At 43.8% G+C, this 21,185-nt stretch overlaps 1 protein-coding gene across 6 annotated transcripts in view; it reads left to right on the forward strand.

Annotated features, from left to right (window-relative positions):
* OXR1 (oxidation resistance 1) overlaps positions 1-21,185 on the forward strand; it is a 546,053-nt gene that overhangs the window by 502,299 nt on the left and 22,569 nt on the right. For 3 of the 6 annotated variants that reach the window (XM_068237908.1, XM_068237907.1, XM_068237909.1), the window contains one exon: positions 15,813-15,893. The exons of 1 other annotated variant lie outside the window; for it this stretch is intronic. In XM_068237908.1, the coding sequence (XP_068094009.1) occupies positions 15,813-15,893 (81 nt within the window). Of the gene's footprint in view, positions 1-6,086; positions 6,201-6,348; positions 6,434-7,275; positions 7,303-15,812; positions 15,894-21,185 lie in introns of those variants that run through there. 2 more of the 6 variants (XM_068237911.1, XM_068237912.1) reach the window with 2 other exon arrangements.

Genomic DNA, 21,185 nt, shown 5'->3' on the forward strand with positions numbered 1-21,185 from the left:
TGTGGAAATCAGCAGAAAATACATTTGGATTGCGTCAGCGGAGTGCTGAGAATGAAATGTGTGTCCCTTGTTACAGAATAGCCAAGCAAAGGAGTAATTTGGCTTGGGAGTTTTTGTTTGGTTGTGAAAGGCATGTAATGGCCGTGTAATGTCATTACTGTCAGCTGATGGGCAGACTGCTCCCTGCAGCCCATTATGTCACCTCTGCAGCCTCTCTGTGCCACTCACTGTAAGCTGGTGACCTCATGGCTGCCTCTGTATGCCGCTCACTAGGCATTAGAGACGTTGTCACTACCTGTGTGTGCCGCTTGCTAGAGATTGGTGATGGCATCACAGCAGATGGCTTTCCATATACACTCTCTATAACATCACTCTGCATGTACAGATGTATATGGGCTGATTTCAGATGGCAGACAATGCTGTATACCACCATTAGTGGGCGTGCTTCTACATGCTGCCAGTAGTGGCAGTCTTTCCATGCACCGCTGCTACACTGATAAGCAATATGATACCTGTATGTATTGTGTATGCATGGAGCTTATGTCTGTGCTCTTATAGATTGCTAGAGATAAACTTTTTGACTCCTTTGGTTAGATTTGTTATGTTTGATATGTGCTCCCAGTAATGCACAACTAGATTCAGATTTTACTTGCTTTTTGTGTTCTGCATGTTACAGAGTTATGATGGATACATAAAGCACAAGTGAGATGGATACGGAGTCTGACACATTTGTTTCATTTCAAACAATGTAGATTGCCTGGCTGTCCTGCCAATCATCTTAGCCATGGGCCCTGAACTAGCATGCAGATCGGATGTTTCTGACTGAAGTCTGACTAAACTAACTGCATGTTTGTTTCAGGTATGTGATTCAGACACTACTGCAGCCAAAGAGATAAGCACAGCAGCCAGGCAACTGGCATTGTTTAAAGTGGAGCTGAACTCAGAACATCCTCTCTGCTCTTTAAGATACAGCATAATAACCTTCCAAGAAAAACATTTCTTTGTTACAGCTGATACAAATCCTAAAATCAGTCTGCACTGTTTCTACTCCCTAAATTCATGGAAGCAGACATATTTTTGTGCTGTCAAATGAGCTTATTTGCCATCTCTGCCTTGGCAGTCATGTGACACAGGGCAGAGATCAAATTACGACTTGTGATTAGACACAAATAAGGGGGGATTAAACGGGCTAAACTCTCTAAATACATACATCGTGCATTTCCCTGTTTTCCTTCTGTCCAGTGCAAGACTTGAGGTCCTTAAGGACTTAAAGAGGAACTCCAGTGAAAATGCAATAAAAAAGTGCTTCATTTTTTACCATAATTATGTATAAATGATTTAGTCAGTGTTTGCTCATTGTAAAATCTTTCCTCTCCCCAATTTACATTCTGACATTTATTACATGGTGACATTTTTACTGTGGGCAGGTTATGTAGCTACTGCTTGCTAGCTGTTTTGGCTGTTAGGGCCCTTTTCCACTAGCAATCGCTAGCGTTCACGCTGAACGCTAGCGATTGCTGAATCGAAAAAGCTAAAAATTTACCGGCGATTTCCCGACGTTTGCGGCCGCGATTTTGCTATGCTGTGCACTGCATAGCAAAATCGCGGCAAGTCGCTTCGCATCGCGTTAAAGTAAAAAACGAATTGCGGTAGTGGAAATTACCTACCGCGATTCCTATGTTAAAAAGCAAACCGTGAGACAGCTGTAAACAGCTAATTCCTGTCTGTGAACCTTGTTACGTTGTAACAAACTGCCAAAGGTACCTCTGTCCCAGAGCTTCTTGTGGGAGGGGTTTCAGCACAAAATCAGTCATACAGCGCCCCCTGATGGTCTGTTTGTGAAAAGCATTATATTTCTCATGTAAAAGGGGGTATCAGCTACTGATTGGGATAAAGTTCAATTCTTGGTTGGAGTTTCTCTTTAAGGTGGCAGCCTCCATATAATTCTTAGTTTCGGAACAGTGCTTTTCAGCGCTGCTAGATTTGGGCGCAGCCGGCGCCTCCATAGACTACAATAGGAATCATTCCTATTGCAGCGCTCAGTGAGTAACGTCGGCTCCGTCAGAAGACTGAGCCGAGGTTGCTTAAAAAACATAATAATTCGGCACCCAGCTATCGCTGGAAGCCGAATTATTTCATTACTCCACTATCCATGGCGGCCTGGAGGGGGAATAGTAATTAAAACGGCCCGGACTTGTGCAGAAGCAGAATCAGCCATATACTGGCTGTATTCTGCGCCCAAGTCTACCGGTGCCGATTTCAAATGTACTCCTTAGTTTTGGTGTACTTTAAGAGCCTATTTTCAGAGCGTGTAACTTGGTGGAATCAAGCCAATAATACAGCTTTCTTTTAATTATGGTAGTTTTAGGGGAGTTAGAATGATGGAGGTGAGCTAGAGAGAAAGTCCATTGGGAAATTCTGCTAACTTGATTTTGGGTGGAGAGCGCCCTCTCAAACTGCTATGTTTCAGATAGGTTGTGGTAGTAATACACCCATGCTATTCTGCCAATCAAAATTCTCCAAGTTGTAGACTTTGCTATGATTGGAGAACTCTTCACTATGGACTTTCTCGCTGGCTCAGCTCAACCATACTAGCTCCATTTTCAGGACAGATGCTGTGTTTTGAATGGCTTGCATTTTTGTGACTGTCATACAATGTGTATGAGTCTGCAGAGGGTTCATGTTTTGTGCTGTTTACAATTTGGCCACGGCCCTCGATCACAACTCTCCCATGAAAGAGACTGTATTTAGTAGTGTTCCCATGTTCCACCATTAGTGGGCACCCCCTGTGTGCCACCTTCAGCAGGCATGTTCCAGTGTACTGCTATAAATTCCTGGTGGCAGGGAGGACATTAAATAAAATACCAAAACCCATGTTGCCTTGTTGTTCTTTGTTTGATGCAATAAGATAAGGTCACTTGGTGGCACAATAGGAATAGTCAAAGTGATGCAAATAATTCAGAGTTTATGCAGAATTATGCAAATGTATACAGTTTCAAAGTGGACCAGTTGAATACCACCTCAGCTTCGCTCGATTGGTCCATTTTCAAGCTGCATAAATCATTTGCATGATGCTGGTCTATTTTGAAACTATTTGCATTTCATTGATCATCCCTATACACTAATTAGAAGTGATACAAATCCTGTGCTAAGGAGTAGGGATGGCCAATGCTATAAAAATATTTCTGAGTTGATATGATTGGTCCATTTTCAAGCTGCATATATTTACATACAAAATGTACACAAATCTGCATTAACTCAGAATGAATTGCATCTCATTGACTACCCCTGCTGGGGAGTGAGATTGGTGCTGGTAAAAGCAATGCTGTTTGTGGTGATTGCATTGGTGCTGGTAAGGCCTCTTTTCCACGAACTGTTGAGCTGTGTGCTCAGCAAGCAGTTGCCAGGCAGCAGCAAGCAGTTGCCAGGCAGCAGCAAGCAGTTGCCAGGCAGCAGCAAGCAGTTGCCAGGCAGCAGCAAGCAGTTGCCAGGCCGCAGCAAGCAGTTGCCAGGCCGCAGCAAGCAGTTGCCAGGCCGCAGCAAGCAGTTGCCAGGCCGCAGCAAGCAGTTGCCAGGCCGCAGCAAGCAGTTGCCAGGCCGCAGCAAGCAGTTGCCAGGCCGCAGCAAGCAGTTGCCAGGCCGCAGCAAGCAGTTGCCAGGCCGCAGCAAGCAGTTGCCAGGCCGCAGCAAGCAGTTGCCAGGCAGCAGCAAGCAGTTGCCAGGCAGCAGCAAGCAGTTGCCAGGCAGCAGCAAGCAGTTGCCAGGCAGCAGCAAGCAGTTGCCAGGCAGCAGCAAGCAGTTGCCAGGCAGCAGCAAGCAGTTGCCAGGCAGCAGCAAGCAGTTGCCAGGCAGCAGCAAGCAGTTGCCAGGCAGCAGCAAGCAGTTGCCAGGCAGCAGCAAGCAGTTGCCAGGCAGCAGCAAGCAGTTGCCAGGCAGCAGCAAGCAGTTGCCAGGCAGCAGCAAGCAGTTGCCAGGCAGCAGCAAGCAGTTGCCAGGCAGCAGCAAGCAGTTACCAGGCAGCAGCAAGCAGTTACCAGGCAGCAGCAAGCAGTTGTGAGAGTTTGAGAGGCATTTCACGGCCTATCAACAGTCTGTGGGAAAGAGGCCTAAAAGCAACGCGGTTTGTTTTGATGGTTGAATTTAGTAGTAGTGATTATTGCCATGTCATGTGGAATTTTTTGAATAAAGAATCACAGCATTTTTCTACCAGCATTTGGTTTGCGGATCCTTTTTGCACATCTGTGAATTGGTTTGGCTGTCCTGGTCCTGCACCTGCTGGTTTGAACAGAGGGGGTAGAGCGTTTTGAACTTCTCTATTGCTATGTTGATGATGGGTGTGATGGTGCTTGATGCACAAACCAATGATTATGGTGGAAGAGGATGGTTTTAGTACTGCTCATGGTAATTATTGTAGCAGTAGTGATGATTATGATGAGTGTGGTAGTCATGCCCAGTGTAGTGGTAACTGAGGAGTGATGATGGGTGTAGTACCGTAGTAAAGTCATGATGGTGAAAATGAGCAGTAAGGCCTCTTTTCCACGAACTGTTTACAGGCAATGAAATGCCTCTCAAACTCTCACAACTGCTCACTGCTGCCTGGTAACTGCTTGTTGCTGCATGATACCTGCTTACTGCTGCCTTGTAACTGCTTGCTGAGCACACAGCTCAACAGTTCAGGGAAAAAAGGCCTAATAGTAGCAATGACAGATATATGATGGGTAGTAAAGATAGTGATTATGGATGGTTATTTCAGGGGTCAATTCTAATTGTGATGAGTGAATTTAGATGCAGCGATAGGAATTATGCCTAATAAGGTTGTAGGTATGGTGAATATGGGCTTAGGAGTTAAGCTAGGTACACACATCAGATAAGTCTTTGGAAAATGAAAGATCACAGACCAATTTTACCACCTTCCATGTAGTAATGAGAGTAATACCTACACAGTCTATTCTATTGAGCTGAACTCCCCATCAGATAAACATCTTTGCAAGATGCTGCACACACAGATGCCCGTACACATGCAACAGATCTGTTCCTGCAAAAGATCTGTACCTGCAAAATATCCGTTCCTACAAAATGCATTCATAGTCTATATCATCTGCAGATCCTCATACACACCTTGTTTAACTGACATTCCTCTGCAGATCAGATCCGCCAGGATGGATCGTCAGATCTGCAGATGTATGTCTGTTAAACAAGGTGTGTATGAGGATCTGCAGATCTCATAGTCTATAAATGCATTTTGCAGGAACTGATCTTTTGCAGATACAGATCTGTTGCATGTGTACAGCATCTTTGTGTACATCAGCTTGCAAACATGTTTATCTGATGGGGAGTTCAGCTCAATAGAATAGATTGTGTAGAGTATGGCTCTCTTAAGCAGCCCATACACTCAGCCGATTTTCTGGCCGACCGATCGATCCCGATCGATCGATCAATCGATTGCAAATCGGTTGGCCAATCGACCGATCGACGGCCGATTTCGATCGATTTCGATGGATTTCCATCGAACTTGCAGGGTGGAAAATTTAGGTCGATCTGATGAGATTGCTTATCAGTTTGCATTGGCCTTAATGGAAATCTGATGGCAAAAAAATGCCATCAGATCGAATTTCAATAGATTTCAAACTGAAATCTATTGGAATTCTATCCTGGTAAAAAATGTTCTAAAAACACATCAGATAGATCATCAGATGCATTTCTTATCTATCTGCTGCCAATCTGACGAGTGTATGGTCACCTTTACTACATGGAAGGTGGTAAAATTGGTCTGTGATCTTTCATTTTCCAAAGACTTTTATCTGATGTGTGTACCCACCTTATGATAGAGGTAGTAGTACTTATAACGATAGTAGCAGTGATGATAATGTTGCTGGAGGTACTATTAGCAGTTGTGATGTTTTCAATGCTGGCAGCTGTAGTGATTTTGATGACGGTTAGTGTGAAGAAGTTTAGTGTTAGAACATGACAGGTTCCCTTTAAGAGGCGCGCCTCCTTTCCCCTGACTCATCCGCAGTGCAGCCTAACTTGCGGCGGGCCCCGCCCCTTCTGCAGCTGCTCCCCTGATTGGCTCCCGTCACCGGGCGGGGTAGGGTGCGCCGAGTGATGGCGGAGAGGGAGGGGGAGAAAGGGGGATGTCTCGGTTCTGGCCGGCCAAGAGAGCTCGGAAGCCTCCGCCAGCGACTCACCGTTACCCGCTGGTGAGTCAATTACCTGCAGCAACTATCCTATCGCATCGCTGGCTGGTATCCCCTAGCAACCATTCCCGTACGTCAATACTGCCTAGTTGCCCGTAGCAACCACCTCCCTGGTCCCAGCCACTTGCGTATCCCTTAGCAAGCATCCCTTCACGTTACTTCATGCTATCAACACTCCCCCTATGTTATCCCACCATAGACTGGCATCCGCTAGCATTGCATCCCATCGCTGGCAGGTATGGGATACCAGCCAACTCCTAAACTTAGTACTAAAACAGCCATCCCCTCCTCCCATCACTGAGATAACCACCAGCAAGTATCTCATCGCATCACAGGCTAGGAACTCCTAGCAGTCATTCCCGATCACATCAGTAATCGGTATCCCTTAGCTACCATCCCAGAATTGTCACTGCCTCATAACTCCTAGAAACCATTCTTCTATCCTGTGAAAGACAAGGATTTACCAACCATCTTTTATTCCCTCCTCCACTGGCTGGTAACCCCTAACAAACACCAATCTATTGCATGACAGCTAATAACCTGAAATAACCAGCCTCCCATTCCACTACTGACTAGAGATCTCTGTACGGGATAACCTATATAGCAACCATTCTATTGTATTTTCAGTGATAGGTTGCTCTTAATGCTAGGCACACGCAATGAGATTTTCTGTCAGATTTCTTGCCAGATCGATTATTTCCAGCATGTCCCATTTGATTTCCAATTGATTTTCCATAGAAGTGAATGGAAAATCGATTGGAAATCAGATCAGACATGCTGGAAATAATCGAACTGGCAGCAAGTCTGCCAGAAAAATGTCATTTGTACCTGGCATTTCTACAAACCTCTATCCAATGAATTACTGGTAACAACCATACTCTTTCCCACCTAGCAACCATCTTATTCCATCACTGACCGGTAATCCTTAGCAAGCATCCCTTATTACATCATAAATGGACTATTGTCCATTCCATAAATCATTAACTTGTAACCCTTATCAAACATTCTCTTATCCAGTTACTGACTGTTAAACCATAGTAACCATCTCACTGTACCTTTTGGTGTCTTGTACTTTCAGCAACCACTTACCTATCGTGACTACTTGGTAAGCTATAGTAATGTTGCCCCTATCCCATTATGTATTAATTACAATTAACAACCACCCTTGTAGGGCTCAGACCCACTTTTTGACCTCCAGAGCTTTCTGAGAGCTTTGTAAAAAAAAAAAAAACCGCTCCCATTGACTTTCTGTAAAATCGCAATCGCTATTTTTATCAAAGGTCAATGGGAGCGTTTTTAAAAAAGCTCTCGGAAAGCTCTGGAGGCCAAAACGCTCTCAGAAGAGCACTTGTAGCGTGTCTGAGGCTGTATCCCATTGAAGGACACCTGAACTGGGAGGGATATGGTGGCTGCCATATTTATTTCCTATTAAACAATAATTGTTCCCTGACAGGTCTGCTGATATCCTTTCCTGCAGTCATGTCTGAATCGCACACCTGAAACAAGCATGTGGCTAATTCAGTCAGACGTCAGTCAGAAACACCTGATCTGAAAGCTTGCTCATGGTCTATGGCTAACAACATTAGAGGCTCAGCCAGGCAACCTGCATTGTTTAAAAGCAAATAAATATGTCCGCCTTCATATCCCTCTCACTTCAGGTGTACTTTAATGATTGTTAAATCCTATCACTTCTCCAGTCACAGCCGGGTAAACCTTAGCAACCATCATTGTACCACTTTACCCTGTAACCTCATCTGTTAACCCTTAAAGCGAACCTGAACTCAGAACTTCCTCTCATTTCTTTGTTACAGCTGATTCAGATCCTAAAATACATTTCCAGTGTTTCTACTTCCTGGTTTCATGGAAGCAGGCATATTGTTAACATACTGTGCTTTCAAATGAGCTTATCTGCCCTGGCAGTCAGGTGACACAGGGGAGAGATCAAACTCCACTTGTGATTAGACACAGATGAGGGGGCATTAGACTCTCTAAATACATTCAGGGTGCATTTCTCTGTTTTCCCTTCTGTCCTGTGCAAGACTTCAGGTCCACTTTAACAGCTACCCTCCTGTCCCATCACTGACTGGAAGCATCTCCCCATCCCTGTCCTGACTTCCTTGTATTTCCAAGTAAACCTTCCCCATCACATCCATGGCATGAAACATCTGGCAACTATGCTCCTATTCCCTCTGACTGGAAACCCCTAGCAACAGACTTCCTTTCACATCACTGACCGGTATAGCTCCTAGCATGCAGCCATATTTCCACGCTGGATTGTCTCCGCTGGTTGCTGGGAAATATGGATGTCATGGTGCCGGGGATGAGATTGCAGGGATACTGCTATGTTAATTAGTCACTTTGTCTTTTGTGTACTGATGTCGTCAGTGGTGAGCAATCAGACGTGTTTACCTGATTGATTGCCATGAGATATAATGGAGTGAGATACATATTGACTTGTGTAATATTTGGTGTACTATAGCAATTAATCCTTTGGCAGAAGATTAGAGGACTGCAATTGGTTGCCTCTTCATGTTGGCCCTGTTCACATGTGGCACATTTCGGCATTCTCGAGCTAGGTTAACATTTGCCTGGAGTTCCCGATGTCGACTGTCGCAGCTAATCCGGCATAAGATCTTCTGCGTCCGTGCATGGATTTTTGGTGTTGGCTGTAACGGACACGTCACAGATGGCATGTTCTCCTTTGGACTAGTACACACCTTACAATATTCACTTCAGATCCCACTCGAGCGAGAGAGTCTATCGTTATTCAGATCTGCCATTGATTGAATTAAGATGAAAGCTAGCATACACACCTGCTGTTTCTTTCCACAAACTTCGATCATTTTTCCAATATTTTTTTTTGATTGGATAGTTATCAAAAATGTATAGAGGAAAAATGTTACCAGAATTGTTCACTTTTTGGTTATGGGGATAAAAGGTAATGTACTATGTGTGTGCCCAATTTCATTGAAATCCGTTCAGCCATTGTTGCGTGATCGAGTAACAAACATCCAAACTCTCGCATTTATAATATTAGTGAGATTATTGTTTTATTTGCCCGATCCGATCACTTTCTCGATTGTAAATAATATCTGAAGTGAAAATTGCATTGTGTGTCGGTCTTCCCTCGAGAAATGTCATGCAGGACAGAACTCTTCATTCCTCCAGAGACAGACGCAGCAGACATGCCATGGAAATGTGTGAACGCGGATCCTGTAGTTAAAGGACAACTGTAATGAGGGATATGGAGGCTGTCCTATTTATTTCCTTTTAAAGCGGATCCGAGGTGAAAAACGAACTATAACAAGTAACTTGTCTATATATCTTATTTAAAGTTTAGATCGTTTACACAGCAAATCTAGCTGCAAACAGCTTCAATAGAATATGATTATTTCTTCTTGTGATACAATGACAGCAGCCATGTTGTTTGTGCACTCAGCCTGTGAAAAAAACCTAATCCCCGCCCCCCTCCTCCTCCCTCCTCCCCTCTGCAATCTCTGGCTAGTAATACCTCCCCTCCTCCTGCCCGGACTGAGCTCACATGAGCCCTTGCTACTGTCTGAAAATGCCTTGGCTCTCTGAAAACCTGTGGGCGTGGCTTTTTTAGTTTATAGGGAATGAGTATTAAAACAAAAAAGTATTTGGCTTGAGGAATGCCCTATAAACAATAGGAAAGGAACACAATTATGCAATGAGTAAAAGTTCATCTCGGCTCCACTTTAAGCAATACCAGTTGCCTGGCTATCCTGCTGATCCTCTGCCTCTTAATACGTTTAGCCATAGACCCTGAACAAGCATGCAGCAGATCAGGTGTTTCTGACTGGATTAGCTGCCTGCATGTTTCTGGTGTGATTCAGACCCTACTGCAGCCTAATAGATCAGCAGGGCTGCCAGGAAATTGTTTAAAAATAAATAAATATGGCAGCCTCCATATAACACTCACTTCAGTTGTCCTTTAACATCAGATCTGTTGACTTGCCCGTTGGGCACAGTCCGGAGCAGTGCTTTTCAGTGCTGCTAGATTTGGGCGCAGCCGGTGCCTCCATAGACTACAATAGGAATCACTCCTATTGCAGCGCTCAGTGAGTAACGTCGGAGCCGTTAGCAGACTGAGCCGAGGTTGCTTAAAAACATAATAATTCGGCCTCCAGCAATCGCTGGAAGCCGAATTATTTCATTCCCCACCATCCATGGCGGCCTGGAGGGGGAATAGTAATTAAATCGTCCGGACTTGTGCAGAAGCAGAATCAGCCATATACCGCTGTATCCTGCGCCCAAGTCTACCGGGGCCGATTTCAAATGTACTCGCACAGTCCGATTTGGCTGTAGTGTGCACCTAGGCTCACACTTTCCTGTGGTCTATCAGTATTGTGCGGTACTGGAGCTGCTTGCCAGAGCTTTAGCTACATGCCTGCAGATGGTATATCTGCTCTGGTGGAGCCCTGGGAGAAGCAGACAAATGCACTGTGCAAAGTGTTTGCAGCTGGTGGCTCCTTCCTGTGGGAGCAGACACTTTCCATCATCAGCTACATGAGCAGGGAACTGTGAATGCTTAGGTCTTATCTCCTGCACATTGTATCCTTATCTGCTACTATGGGGATAGTTCTGAGTACTGGCACCAATACACTCCCTGGACACTGCACTGTGATATCAGTGTCCCCATCTATGGAGGGAAGTTCCCAAATACCAGCAACAATACTTTACCTTGTACTGTTTTTTGTTTTTGTTCTTTAATTAGGTCTAATAAGATGGAAAAAAAGTAGGCAGTTAAAATCTGGCAGAAGCAACAGGTTTTGGGCCAGTCCATCTCCTCATGGGGGAGTTCTCAAAGTTTTCTTTGTTTTCAACAGTATTTCCTGAACAGCAGTTGTAAAGTCTAAAGGGGCCCATACACTGGTTGATTTCAGCAATCGATTGATTCTATAGAATCAGCCGATCAATTTGCGGTCAATTTCGATCTGACAGGATGGAAAAATCTAGGCCAATCTGCTGCTGACAGCAGATTGATGGCCCATAGAGTTGCATTGGATCTAATGGTGTAGTAAATGCATTTAGATCGATTTTCAATAGATTTCCAATAGATTTAATTGTAAAATCTATTGGAAATCTGTTCCTGGTGTGTGGCACACATCAGATAGATTCCTGTCAGATTTGACCTGACAGGCATCTGACGTAAATCTATCTGATGGTCGAATCTGCTGCAAACCTATCAGTATATGGCCACCTTAAAGGGATACTGTAGGCTGGTCGGAGGAAAATGAGTTGAACTTACCCAGGGCTTCTAATGGTCCCCCGCAGACATCCTGTGCCTGCGCAGCCACTCCCCAATGCTCCGGCCCCGCCTCCGGATCACTTCTGGAATTTCAGACTTTAAAGTCTGAGAACCACTGCGCCTGCGTTGCCGTGTCCTCGTTCCAGCTGATGTCACCAGGAGCGTACCGCGCAGGCACAGACCATACTAGGCCTGCGCAGTACGCTCCAAGTGACATCAGCAGGAGCAAGGACACGGCAACGCAGGCGCAGTGGTTTTCAGACTTTAAAGTCTGAAATTCCAGAAGTGATCCGGAGGCAGGGGCGGAGCATCTGTGAGTGGCTGCGCAGGCACAGGATGTCTGTGGAGGACCATTAGAAGCCCCGGGTAAGTTAAACTCATTTTCCTCCGACCACCCTACAGTATTCCTTTAACTGACAAAATAGTGTGCAAGTGCAGTGTTCTCCCCAGAAATGTTCTCCAGCCGGGTGGCATGGAAAAGTAGCCGGGGAGGGGGAGGAATGCAGGGCTGGTGCTTCTCTGCTTACAGCAGAGGAGGAGATGAGCCGATGATAGCGGGTGCTCACCGAAACTAGCCGGGTGGAGCACCCAGCTAAAAGAGCCTGGGGAGAACACTGAAGTGAGTAGGGAGGCTGGCTGCTATCTTTCTATTTGGGCAGTTAAACTGCTGTTCAGGAAATGCTGTTGAAAACAAAGAAAACCCTGAAAATCCCCTATAAGGAGATGGACTGGCCCAAAACCTGTCAGTTGTGTCAGATATTAACTGCCTACTTTGTTTGCGATAGTGGTCCTTTAAAGAGGAACTCCAGTGAAAATAATGTGGTAAAAAAAGTAAATCATTTATACATAATTATGGTAAAAAATGAAGCAGTCAGTGTTTGCTCGTTGTAAAATCTTTCCTCTCCCCGATTTACATTCTCACATTTATTACATGGTGACATTTTTTTGCTGTGAGCAGGTTATGTAGCTGCTGCTGCTAGCCGTTTTGGCTGTTAGAGACAGCTGTAAACAGCTAATTCCTGTCTGTGAACATTGTTACATTGTGGCAGTTTGCCCAGAGTACCGCGGTACTCAGAGCTTCTTGTGGGAGGGGTTTCAGCACAAAATCAGTCATACAGCGCCCCCTGATGGTCTGTTTGTGAAAATCATTATTTCTCATGTAAAAGGGTGTATCAGCTACTGATTGGGATAAAGTTCAATTCTAGGTTGGAGTTTCTCTTTAAAGAAAACCTGAACCGAAAATTAAAAGTCAAAATAAACATACAGAAATCATACTTCACCTCCAGTGTAGTCTACTCCTCCTCTTTCTCCTCTCCCGCGTCCTATGATCAAGGGAATTCTACGTCCTCCATTTTGAAAATGGCCATTACCCCATAACAGCTTCTTGGTCAGCACACTGTTAGGCCTGGTGCGCACCAGAGGAGTTTTTCTGAGCGTTTTGAGTTTTTAAATCTGCTGCTAATGTTATCCTATGTGTCTGTGCACACTGGAGCAATGAGGTTTTGTAAAAAAAAACCATAGCATTACATTGGGAAGAGCTTTTGAAACCTCTAAAAGCTCTTCCCAATGTAATGCTATGGGTTTTTTTTTACAAAAACTCATTGCTCCAGTGTGCACAGACACATAGGATAACATTAGCAGCAGATTTAAAAACTCAAAACGCTCAGAAAAACTCCTCTGGTGTGCACCAGGCCTTAAACTGTAACATTTCCCACTTGAGCCATAGGGAAACATATACATTACCTTGCACATTCAGTTGTCCTCTCAGCTATAACTGACAGCAACTGATATATTTCAGTTCTGACAAAATGTTGTCAGAACTGGAAGGGATAATTGTAAGAAGAAAATGGTGAGCTTCTGAGAGGAACTTATGGCAATGTAACTATGTAATATTCATTTGAAGTTACCTCATGTGTTTTAAATAATTTTTCTCAGTTCAGGTTCCCTTTAAGACTTGTTTATACACATGTTGAATAGATACAACCAGCAATGATTTTACATGATCACTTTAGGTGACCCTTTACCTGCAATCACTATATCGATGAGCTGCTCAGCAGAGAGCTGGTCCACCTATAAGAGTGGAAGGTGGAGGAAGTGCAGCCTTTTCTGTACTACAGAGAGTTACAAGGGTGGATAAACTGCCTTTTCTGTACTATGAAGAGTGGAGGATGATGGGTAGTCTGCTCTGTACTACCGGGAGGGGAAAGGACATGCAGACTGTATTCTTCTATGAAGGGAGGTGGGGTGAAAGGTGGGCAACATTTTCTGTCCAATGGAAAGGGGAGCTGGAGTACTAACTAATTCTGTGCTCTTTTCCATGGAAATGGGAGACGGGAGGAATGAAGAGAAGGAATGTCTTTCTTTCAACCAAACTAACTTATGTAACTATAAGTGGGGATGATGGCTTTTTTTGCCTTGTGGGAAGGTGAGGTTAATCACTAACCCCCGTATTCTGTACCATGGAGATGCCACCAATCAATCTGGGATACAAGGCAGGATGATTTTCCCCTGCAAACCCGAGAACCAGAGATGAGGAATAGATTTATACATACCTGGGGTTTCCTCCAGCACCATAAGACTGGATCGCTCCCACGCCGCCATCCTCTGCTGCCTCTATCGCCGGTACCGGGTCCCGTAATTTCGTCCAGTCGACGCAAGTGCAGTGTGCTCCCTCTGTACTGCACAGGCTCATGCGTACAAAGCCGGAGGGAGCCCCTGTGCACGCGTACAAATGGTCGCGTCCGGCGGAAGTGACGGGAACCGATACCGGCGATAGAGGCAGCGGAGGATGGCGGCGTGGGAGCGATCCAGGCTTATGGGGCTGGAGGAAGCCCCAGGTATGTATAAACTCTTTTTTTAATTTTTAAGGATCCCCTCGTCTCTGGTTCCCTTTAAAGGCACATGTTTATAAAGGGGCCCCTATATATGATTTGGACTTTGGCACGTGTAAGCGGTGTATGAATGCGCGGACGCATGTGGTGTGTTAACTTTATCTCTGGCCAGAAAACTTGACTTTAACCATATTGATCAGTACTGTATGTAATATATTTCAGCTCGCGTCATGGATTGTTACGCTGTAGTCAACTGTTTTTAAGGCTTGGAGGAGTGTTTATTTATCTTTGTATGTGTCAGACTGGTGCAACTAAATATTTTGAATTAAAAAAAATGTTTGGTTTGGGTCCGCTTTAACTGCGCCTAAGCTGTTTCCGGCCTTCACCACAGATTATTGGGTGACTTTTGTTTTTCTTTCAGTCGCTATCATATGAATTTTTAATTTTATGTATATTTTTTGGTCATGTAAGCTGCTGTCCGGGGTTTTTTGAAAACTAGCAGCCGTAAAAGGTTGGCCACTAACTGTCCAGTTTTGTACCGAAAAATCATTCTAGTGATCAGATAATTCTGAACATAAGTGAAATAGTTCACTATACCATCAACAAACCAATCTTTGCTTCCTATCTATCACAACCGACATGAAAATCCAAATTTTGGTTCGATAAAAATCCAATCGGACGGCTGTTTTTAAAATCGTTCGTAATGAATGTGCCCCTCACCGGAGATTATTTACAACCAATCCGATCAGAATTTCTGATTGCTCGAGCGATTTTTCGCTAAAAATTGGACCATTAGTGGCCACCTTTAGGAAGTGTATCTTGGGCATTTTCTGTTTGGTAATATATAGAAACGAGTCATGTTAGGAGGGGTTGGAACCTGATCGCAATAGAACCTTCTGTAAAAGGCTCCTCCCCCAGAGTCAAGAAAGCCAATCGCTGCAGCAGATAAAAGGTAGCTGCACCTCTCTTGCAGCCAATGAAGTCAGTATATAGAGGTTATCAGAGTAGAGTTCTCCGTGTGTGTGTGTGTGTCTGTCTGTCTGTCTGTCGGTGTGTGTGTCTGTCGGTGTGTGTGTGTGTGTGTGTGTGTGTCTGTCTGTGTCTGTCTGTCTGTCTGTCTGTCGGTGTGTGTGTGTGTGTGTGTGTGTGTGTGTGTGTGTCTGTATGGTGTGTGTGTGTCTGTATGGTGTGTGTGTGTCTGTATGGTGTGTGTGTGTGTGTGTGTGTGTGTGTGTGTGTGTGTGTGTGTGTGTTTACAACCTATAAATGATTTGTGATGTGTGTGCTCATTAATCACTGGTATTCTGTATGTGACATCATCACATGATTTCTCCTCCCCAGATGCAGCAGATAATCCAGGAACGGGACACATTTCATGCTCTGGCATCCTTTTGTTCAGCAGTATTATAAATGTTGGCCATTCCCCATGTTATGCTTTTGTGTTTGTTGCTTTTGTTGCCTCCTCTCTCTCTTCCTTTGCTAGAATTATTGTCTTCCTGTCTCCATATTTAGGTAGTGTCAGTGGCTGAGTACCACCGCAGGATCGATGCCCTAAACACTGAGGAGCTGCGCACCCTCTGCAGACGTCTCAAGGTGCCCCCTTCACTAGTTTCCCCTTTTTGGGCCGTCACCTACTCAGCCGAGGCTTTACAGGGCCGCTAAACCCAAATCACAATAGTATGAAGGCTGAAGCCCTCAGCAGTGACCTGATCTAATATCTATCCTGACCTCTTCCCAAACAGCTCATCATGTGACCATGAAACCCTAATCCCTTCAACAGGCATTCATGTGTAAGAATTCAAATATATGAAATACTGTGCATAGTGACTCTTCAGAAAGTGATGTGGATCACTGATTCAAATCCATGAAATACTGAATCATTTGTATTTTCTGTCACCTGCATACTGACGCACATAAAACACATACTTACATACCGTATATACTTGCATACAAGTCGACCTCAGATATAAGTCGACTACAATATTCAACCCTCTTAAGCTGGAATTGTTTGACTCAAGTATAAGTCTACCCAGCAAAGCTAATGGCTGCACTTGGGGCTCAGGATGGGTTAATGACTGCCCTGCATACAGTATTGCAGCCATTAACTCCTAAGTGCAGCCAATACCTTCCCGTGACTCGTGTATAGATAGACCCCTATACTTTTATGAAGTGAATCAGACCTAAATTTCCAGACTTATACTCGAGTATATACAGTACTTCATACAGAAATACTGCATAAAACCACACACAGTGAAGACACACGGGTCTGTATGCAAATAACTTGTTCTCCTAGGAGAACATTTTTTATCCTCGATTTAGAATACACTTTGCAATGGAAAAAGTATCAAAATATAGGTGAAAAGGTGCGATCAAAAGTATTTTGCATATTTATTTTTTTTGCTTACTGGTGGTGTAAAAATAATTGTTTGAAGTGTGAAATAAGTTTGAAAATATCCCCTGGGAGAGAGCGCAGGAGAAAAAAATAATTGCATACGGGCCAAGGGCTCAAATGTAACGAACCTTTTCTCCCGAGATATCTCCTTGATGATATTTTCAAACTTGTTTCATAAAATGCCTTTTGCGCTACCAGCGAGCAAACAAATACTCAAAATCATTGCTTTTTTACTTCCTTTTTGTTACTTTTTCCATTGCAAAGGGCTGGTGCACACCGAGCGGCTTTTTCAGCGTTTCTTCAGCCGCTTGCGGTTGCGGATCCGCTTGGTCAATGTATCTCAATGGGCTGGTGCACACCAGAGCGGGAGGCGTTTTGCAGAAACGAATCCTCCCGCAGTGAGGCATTTTTTGGATTGCGGATGCCTTTCTGCCTCAATGTTAAGTATAGGAAAGCCGCAAACCGCTCTGAAAAACGCCTGTTCAGAGCGGTTTTGCCGGTGTTTTTGTTACAGAAGCTGTTCAGTAACAGCTTTACTGTAACAATATATGAAATCTACTACACCAAAACCGCTACACAATACCGCAAAACGCTAGCTGAAACGCTACAGAAAAATAACAAAAAGCGTTTCAAAATCTGCTAGCATTTTGCGGATCTGCTAGCGGTTTTTGATGTGCACCAGGCCAAAGTGTTTTAACTCGAAGATAAAAAAAAACTCAGGAAAAAAGTTAATTGTATATGGCCCAGTTTGTGTACACATGCACATACATAGTGCAGAGCAAAACATTACAGGTGAAATTCACACAAATTAGAATATCGTGCAAAAGGCCATTCATTTCAGTAATTCAACTGAACAGGTGAAAATATATGAAATAGACACATTACATGCAAAGAGAGATCGTTCAAGCCGATTTCATTTTGATGATTATGGTTAATGTACACAGGTCTGATATTTCTGAACGACTTGTCCTTCAAACCAGTCATTTGAATGACAGTTTGGCGTGTGTACGAACGATTGTTAGACTGATAGCAGTACTTTTGACTGATCCGGTTGGTGGATCCGTGAACTAACTGTTGTTCAAACGACAGTTAGGTCCGTACACATGTACAAACGACTTGTTTGAAAGTCTATTAGTTTGACACTAATAGACTTTCAAACAACAAGTCGTTTGATCAGTCATTTGATCTAGTCCATTGCTCTATCAATTCCATTGACCAGTCAAACGACATGTAAATTAGCTGTAATTAGCATTTCAAACGTTTTGTCGTCTGTGTGTACAAGGAGTCTGAACAACTTTTTGTTTGAATGACAAGTCGTTTAACCACCCTGGCGTTCTATTTAAATTGCCAGGGTGGCGGCGGCGGCAGGGTTTTTTTTCTTGTCTTTTTTTTTTTTTTCCATGCTGCCAACTGAAAGTTGGCAGCATGAAAGGCCACTAGAGGGCGCACATGGTGCGCCCTTCTGCTCGCTGCCGGCGATCACAAGTAACAAGAAATCCCGCGGAGAGCCTACGGACCTTTACAGCTTATGAAAACACTCAAATCTCAGACCATTAGAATATTGTGAAAAGGTTCAATATTCTTGGCTCAAAATATTGGACTGTTATCGGCTAATTAATCCAAATCACCTATGAAGGGTTTCTATTTCATATATTAGTTTCACCTTTTAAGTTGAATTACTAAAATAAATGCACAATATTCAAATTTTTTTCAAATTTCACCTGTATGTGCAAGACACAGACAGCGCACATGCAGCACACAAACAGCGCATAAAGTACATTCACTCGGTGTCCATAGATACTGATGAACAATGTGTATACATTACAGACAGGCAAAGCTCACATATTGTACAGACACATGCATACAGTACAGACAGGCACTCAGGGTGCACACACAGTAGAGACTCTCATGCAGTACAGGCACACATGGTACAGGTACCCATGGTGCCCATAAAGGACAGGCAAACAGACAAGCACTGTACAGACACACAGTTAAGGTTGCAAACACAGAATACAGATGCACGTGTTCACTATAGATTGTCAATTAGGTGGAGGTAACTCGAGCTTGCTTTGAACTGTGCCAATCAAAAATGGCAGAAAGTTAGTGACACTGAAGTGGAAAAAAAAATATGCTATAATGATTTGTATGTGTAGTACAGATAATTAATAGTACATTAGTAGCAAAGAAAATAGTCTCATACTTATATTTTCAGTTAGTGTTGTTTTTTTTTTATAACCTGGAAAAATTCTCTAATATTTGCAGTTTAGACACCACACTCCGCATTCTAAATGATTTCACAGAGCAGGCTAATGAACTTTTGAACTTTCCTCTGCAGAAAAAAAAACAAAAACCAGTGAGGGCTTGTTCACACTAAGGGCATTTTTTCCCTTTTTTTCCAGCGCAGGCGATTTTCAGAATCGCCCGCAAAACGCTTGTGCAATGAATCTCTATGAGGTGGTTCATATCCGCACGTTGTCTGCTTTGCGGTCCGCAAAGAGGTGCCTGTACCATTTTTGGGGCATTTGTGCTATAATAGAAGGTATAGGAAGAGCGGTAAACGCTTAGAAAACCGCTTTATGCGGCGATTGCGTTCACGGTTTTTTAGTATAAATACATTTTATTTTTATTATTTTCCGGGTCAAAGTGTTCACTTCCTGACTTGCGTCAGGGAGTGAATTACAAAAGCGCTTAGAAAAGTGCTTTTAACAGAAACGCAGCGCGCAGTGGTGCGCCTGGAGGGGGGAAAAAGCACGTAAAATGCTTGTTTGCGTTTTCGATTTTAGGTGTGAATGATGTCTGACAGATAGTTGAGATAAGTTTCAGAAGACAGAGCTCTCTGCCACTTTGAAAGTAATGGAGCTCAGATAAGCTCTTTTGCATAGATGACAACTGGAGTTTCTTAACTCTTCCTGAACTGGAAACAATATTAGACTCCTCTCTGCTGCTGTTTTATTTCTTAGCTGTACTGCACATACAGATCATTATATCAAGTTTTATTTTCACTTCAGATTCCCTTTAATCTGATTGGTCCATTCCCAAGTGCATTTCATTAATTCTATCATGACGCAATGACAGGAAGGCACATGAACTGTACAGCCGACACCACACATACACAATACAGCGTTAGCTGCTACTGTCTCTGGTAAGGGCCCTGTAAACACTTCTCCGGCTGAGCCTCCTCTAGAAGAAGCAGAGTAGTTGTATCTCTCTTTGCCTCTGTTTTTTGCTTTTGCAGTGATGACACTCTTGTCTGTCTGTTTGTTCTTTTCTCCAATGTTTGTATTTTAATTTTCACGTGTGACATTAACATGATCATTTTATTTTATTCCTTTCTTTATGCTGTGTCTTGTGGCTGACATCAGAGCTGACTGATGAAAGCTGAACTTGTCTGTCCTGTGTGGTGTCTGCCTTGGGCTTCTAGCAGTCATTGCTGGAGCACCGAGGCATTCCCAGCTGTGCTGACTCTGTGTTTTCTGCAGTGCTGACTCTTGATTTTGTGTTTATTGTATCAGCAGCGCTGCTGTGCCTGTACACTATGCTACTGTATGATCAGAGCTGCTGTACCTGTACGCTGTGTTGTATTAACAGCACTGCTGTACCTGTATACTATGGTAATGTATCAGCAGCACTGCTGTACCCATACACTATGGTAATGTATCAGCAGCACTGCTGTACCTGTATACTATGGTAATGTATCAGCAGCACTGCTGTGCCTGTACACTGTGGTAATGTATCAGCAGCACTGCTGTACCTGTATATTATGGTACTGTATCAGCAGCACTGCTGTACCTGTATATTATGGTAATGTATCAGCAGCACTGCTGTACCTGTATATTATGGTACTGTATCAGCAGCACTGCTGTACCTGTATATTATGGTAATGTATCAGCAGCACTGCTGTACCTGTATATTATGGTAATGTATCAGCAGCACTGCTGTACCTGTATATTATGGTAATGTATCAGCAGCACTGCTGTACCTGTACACTGTGGTAATGTATCAGCAGCACTGCTGTGCCTGTACACTGTGGTAATGTATCAGCAGCACTGCTGTACCTGTATATTATGGTACTGTATCAGCAGCACTGCTGTACCTGTATATTATGGTAATGTATCAGCAGCACTGCTGTACCTGTATATTATGGTAATGTATCAGCAGCACTGCTGTGCCTGTATACTGTGGTAATGTATCAGCAGCACTGCTGTACCTGTACACTGTGGTAATGTATCAGCAGCACTGCTGTGCCTGTATACTGTGGTAATGTATCAGCAGCACTGCTGTACCTGTACACTGTGGTAATGTATCAGCAGCACTGCTGTGCCTGTATACTATGGTAATGTATCAGCAGCACTGCTGTGCCTGTACACTGTGGTAATGTATCAGCAGCACTGCTGTACCTGTATACTATGGTAATGTATCTGAAGCACTGCTGTGCCTGTATACTATGGTAATGTATCAGCAGCACTGCTGTGCCTGTACACTGTGGTAATGTA

The sequence above is a fragment of the Hyperolius riggenbachi genome, chromosome 5 (genome assembly GCF_040937935.1).
Source record: "Hyperolius riggenbachi isolate aHypRig1 chromosome 5, aHypRig1.pri, whole genome shotgun sequence".
Lineage (NCBI taxonomy): Eukaryota > Metazoa > Chordata > Amphibia > Anura > Hyperoliidae > Hyperolius > Hyperolius riggenbachi.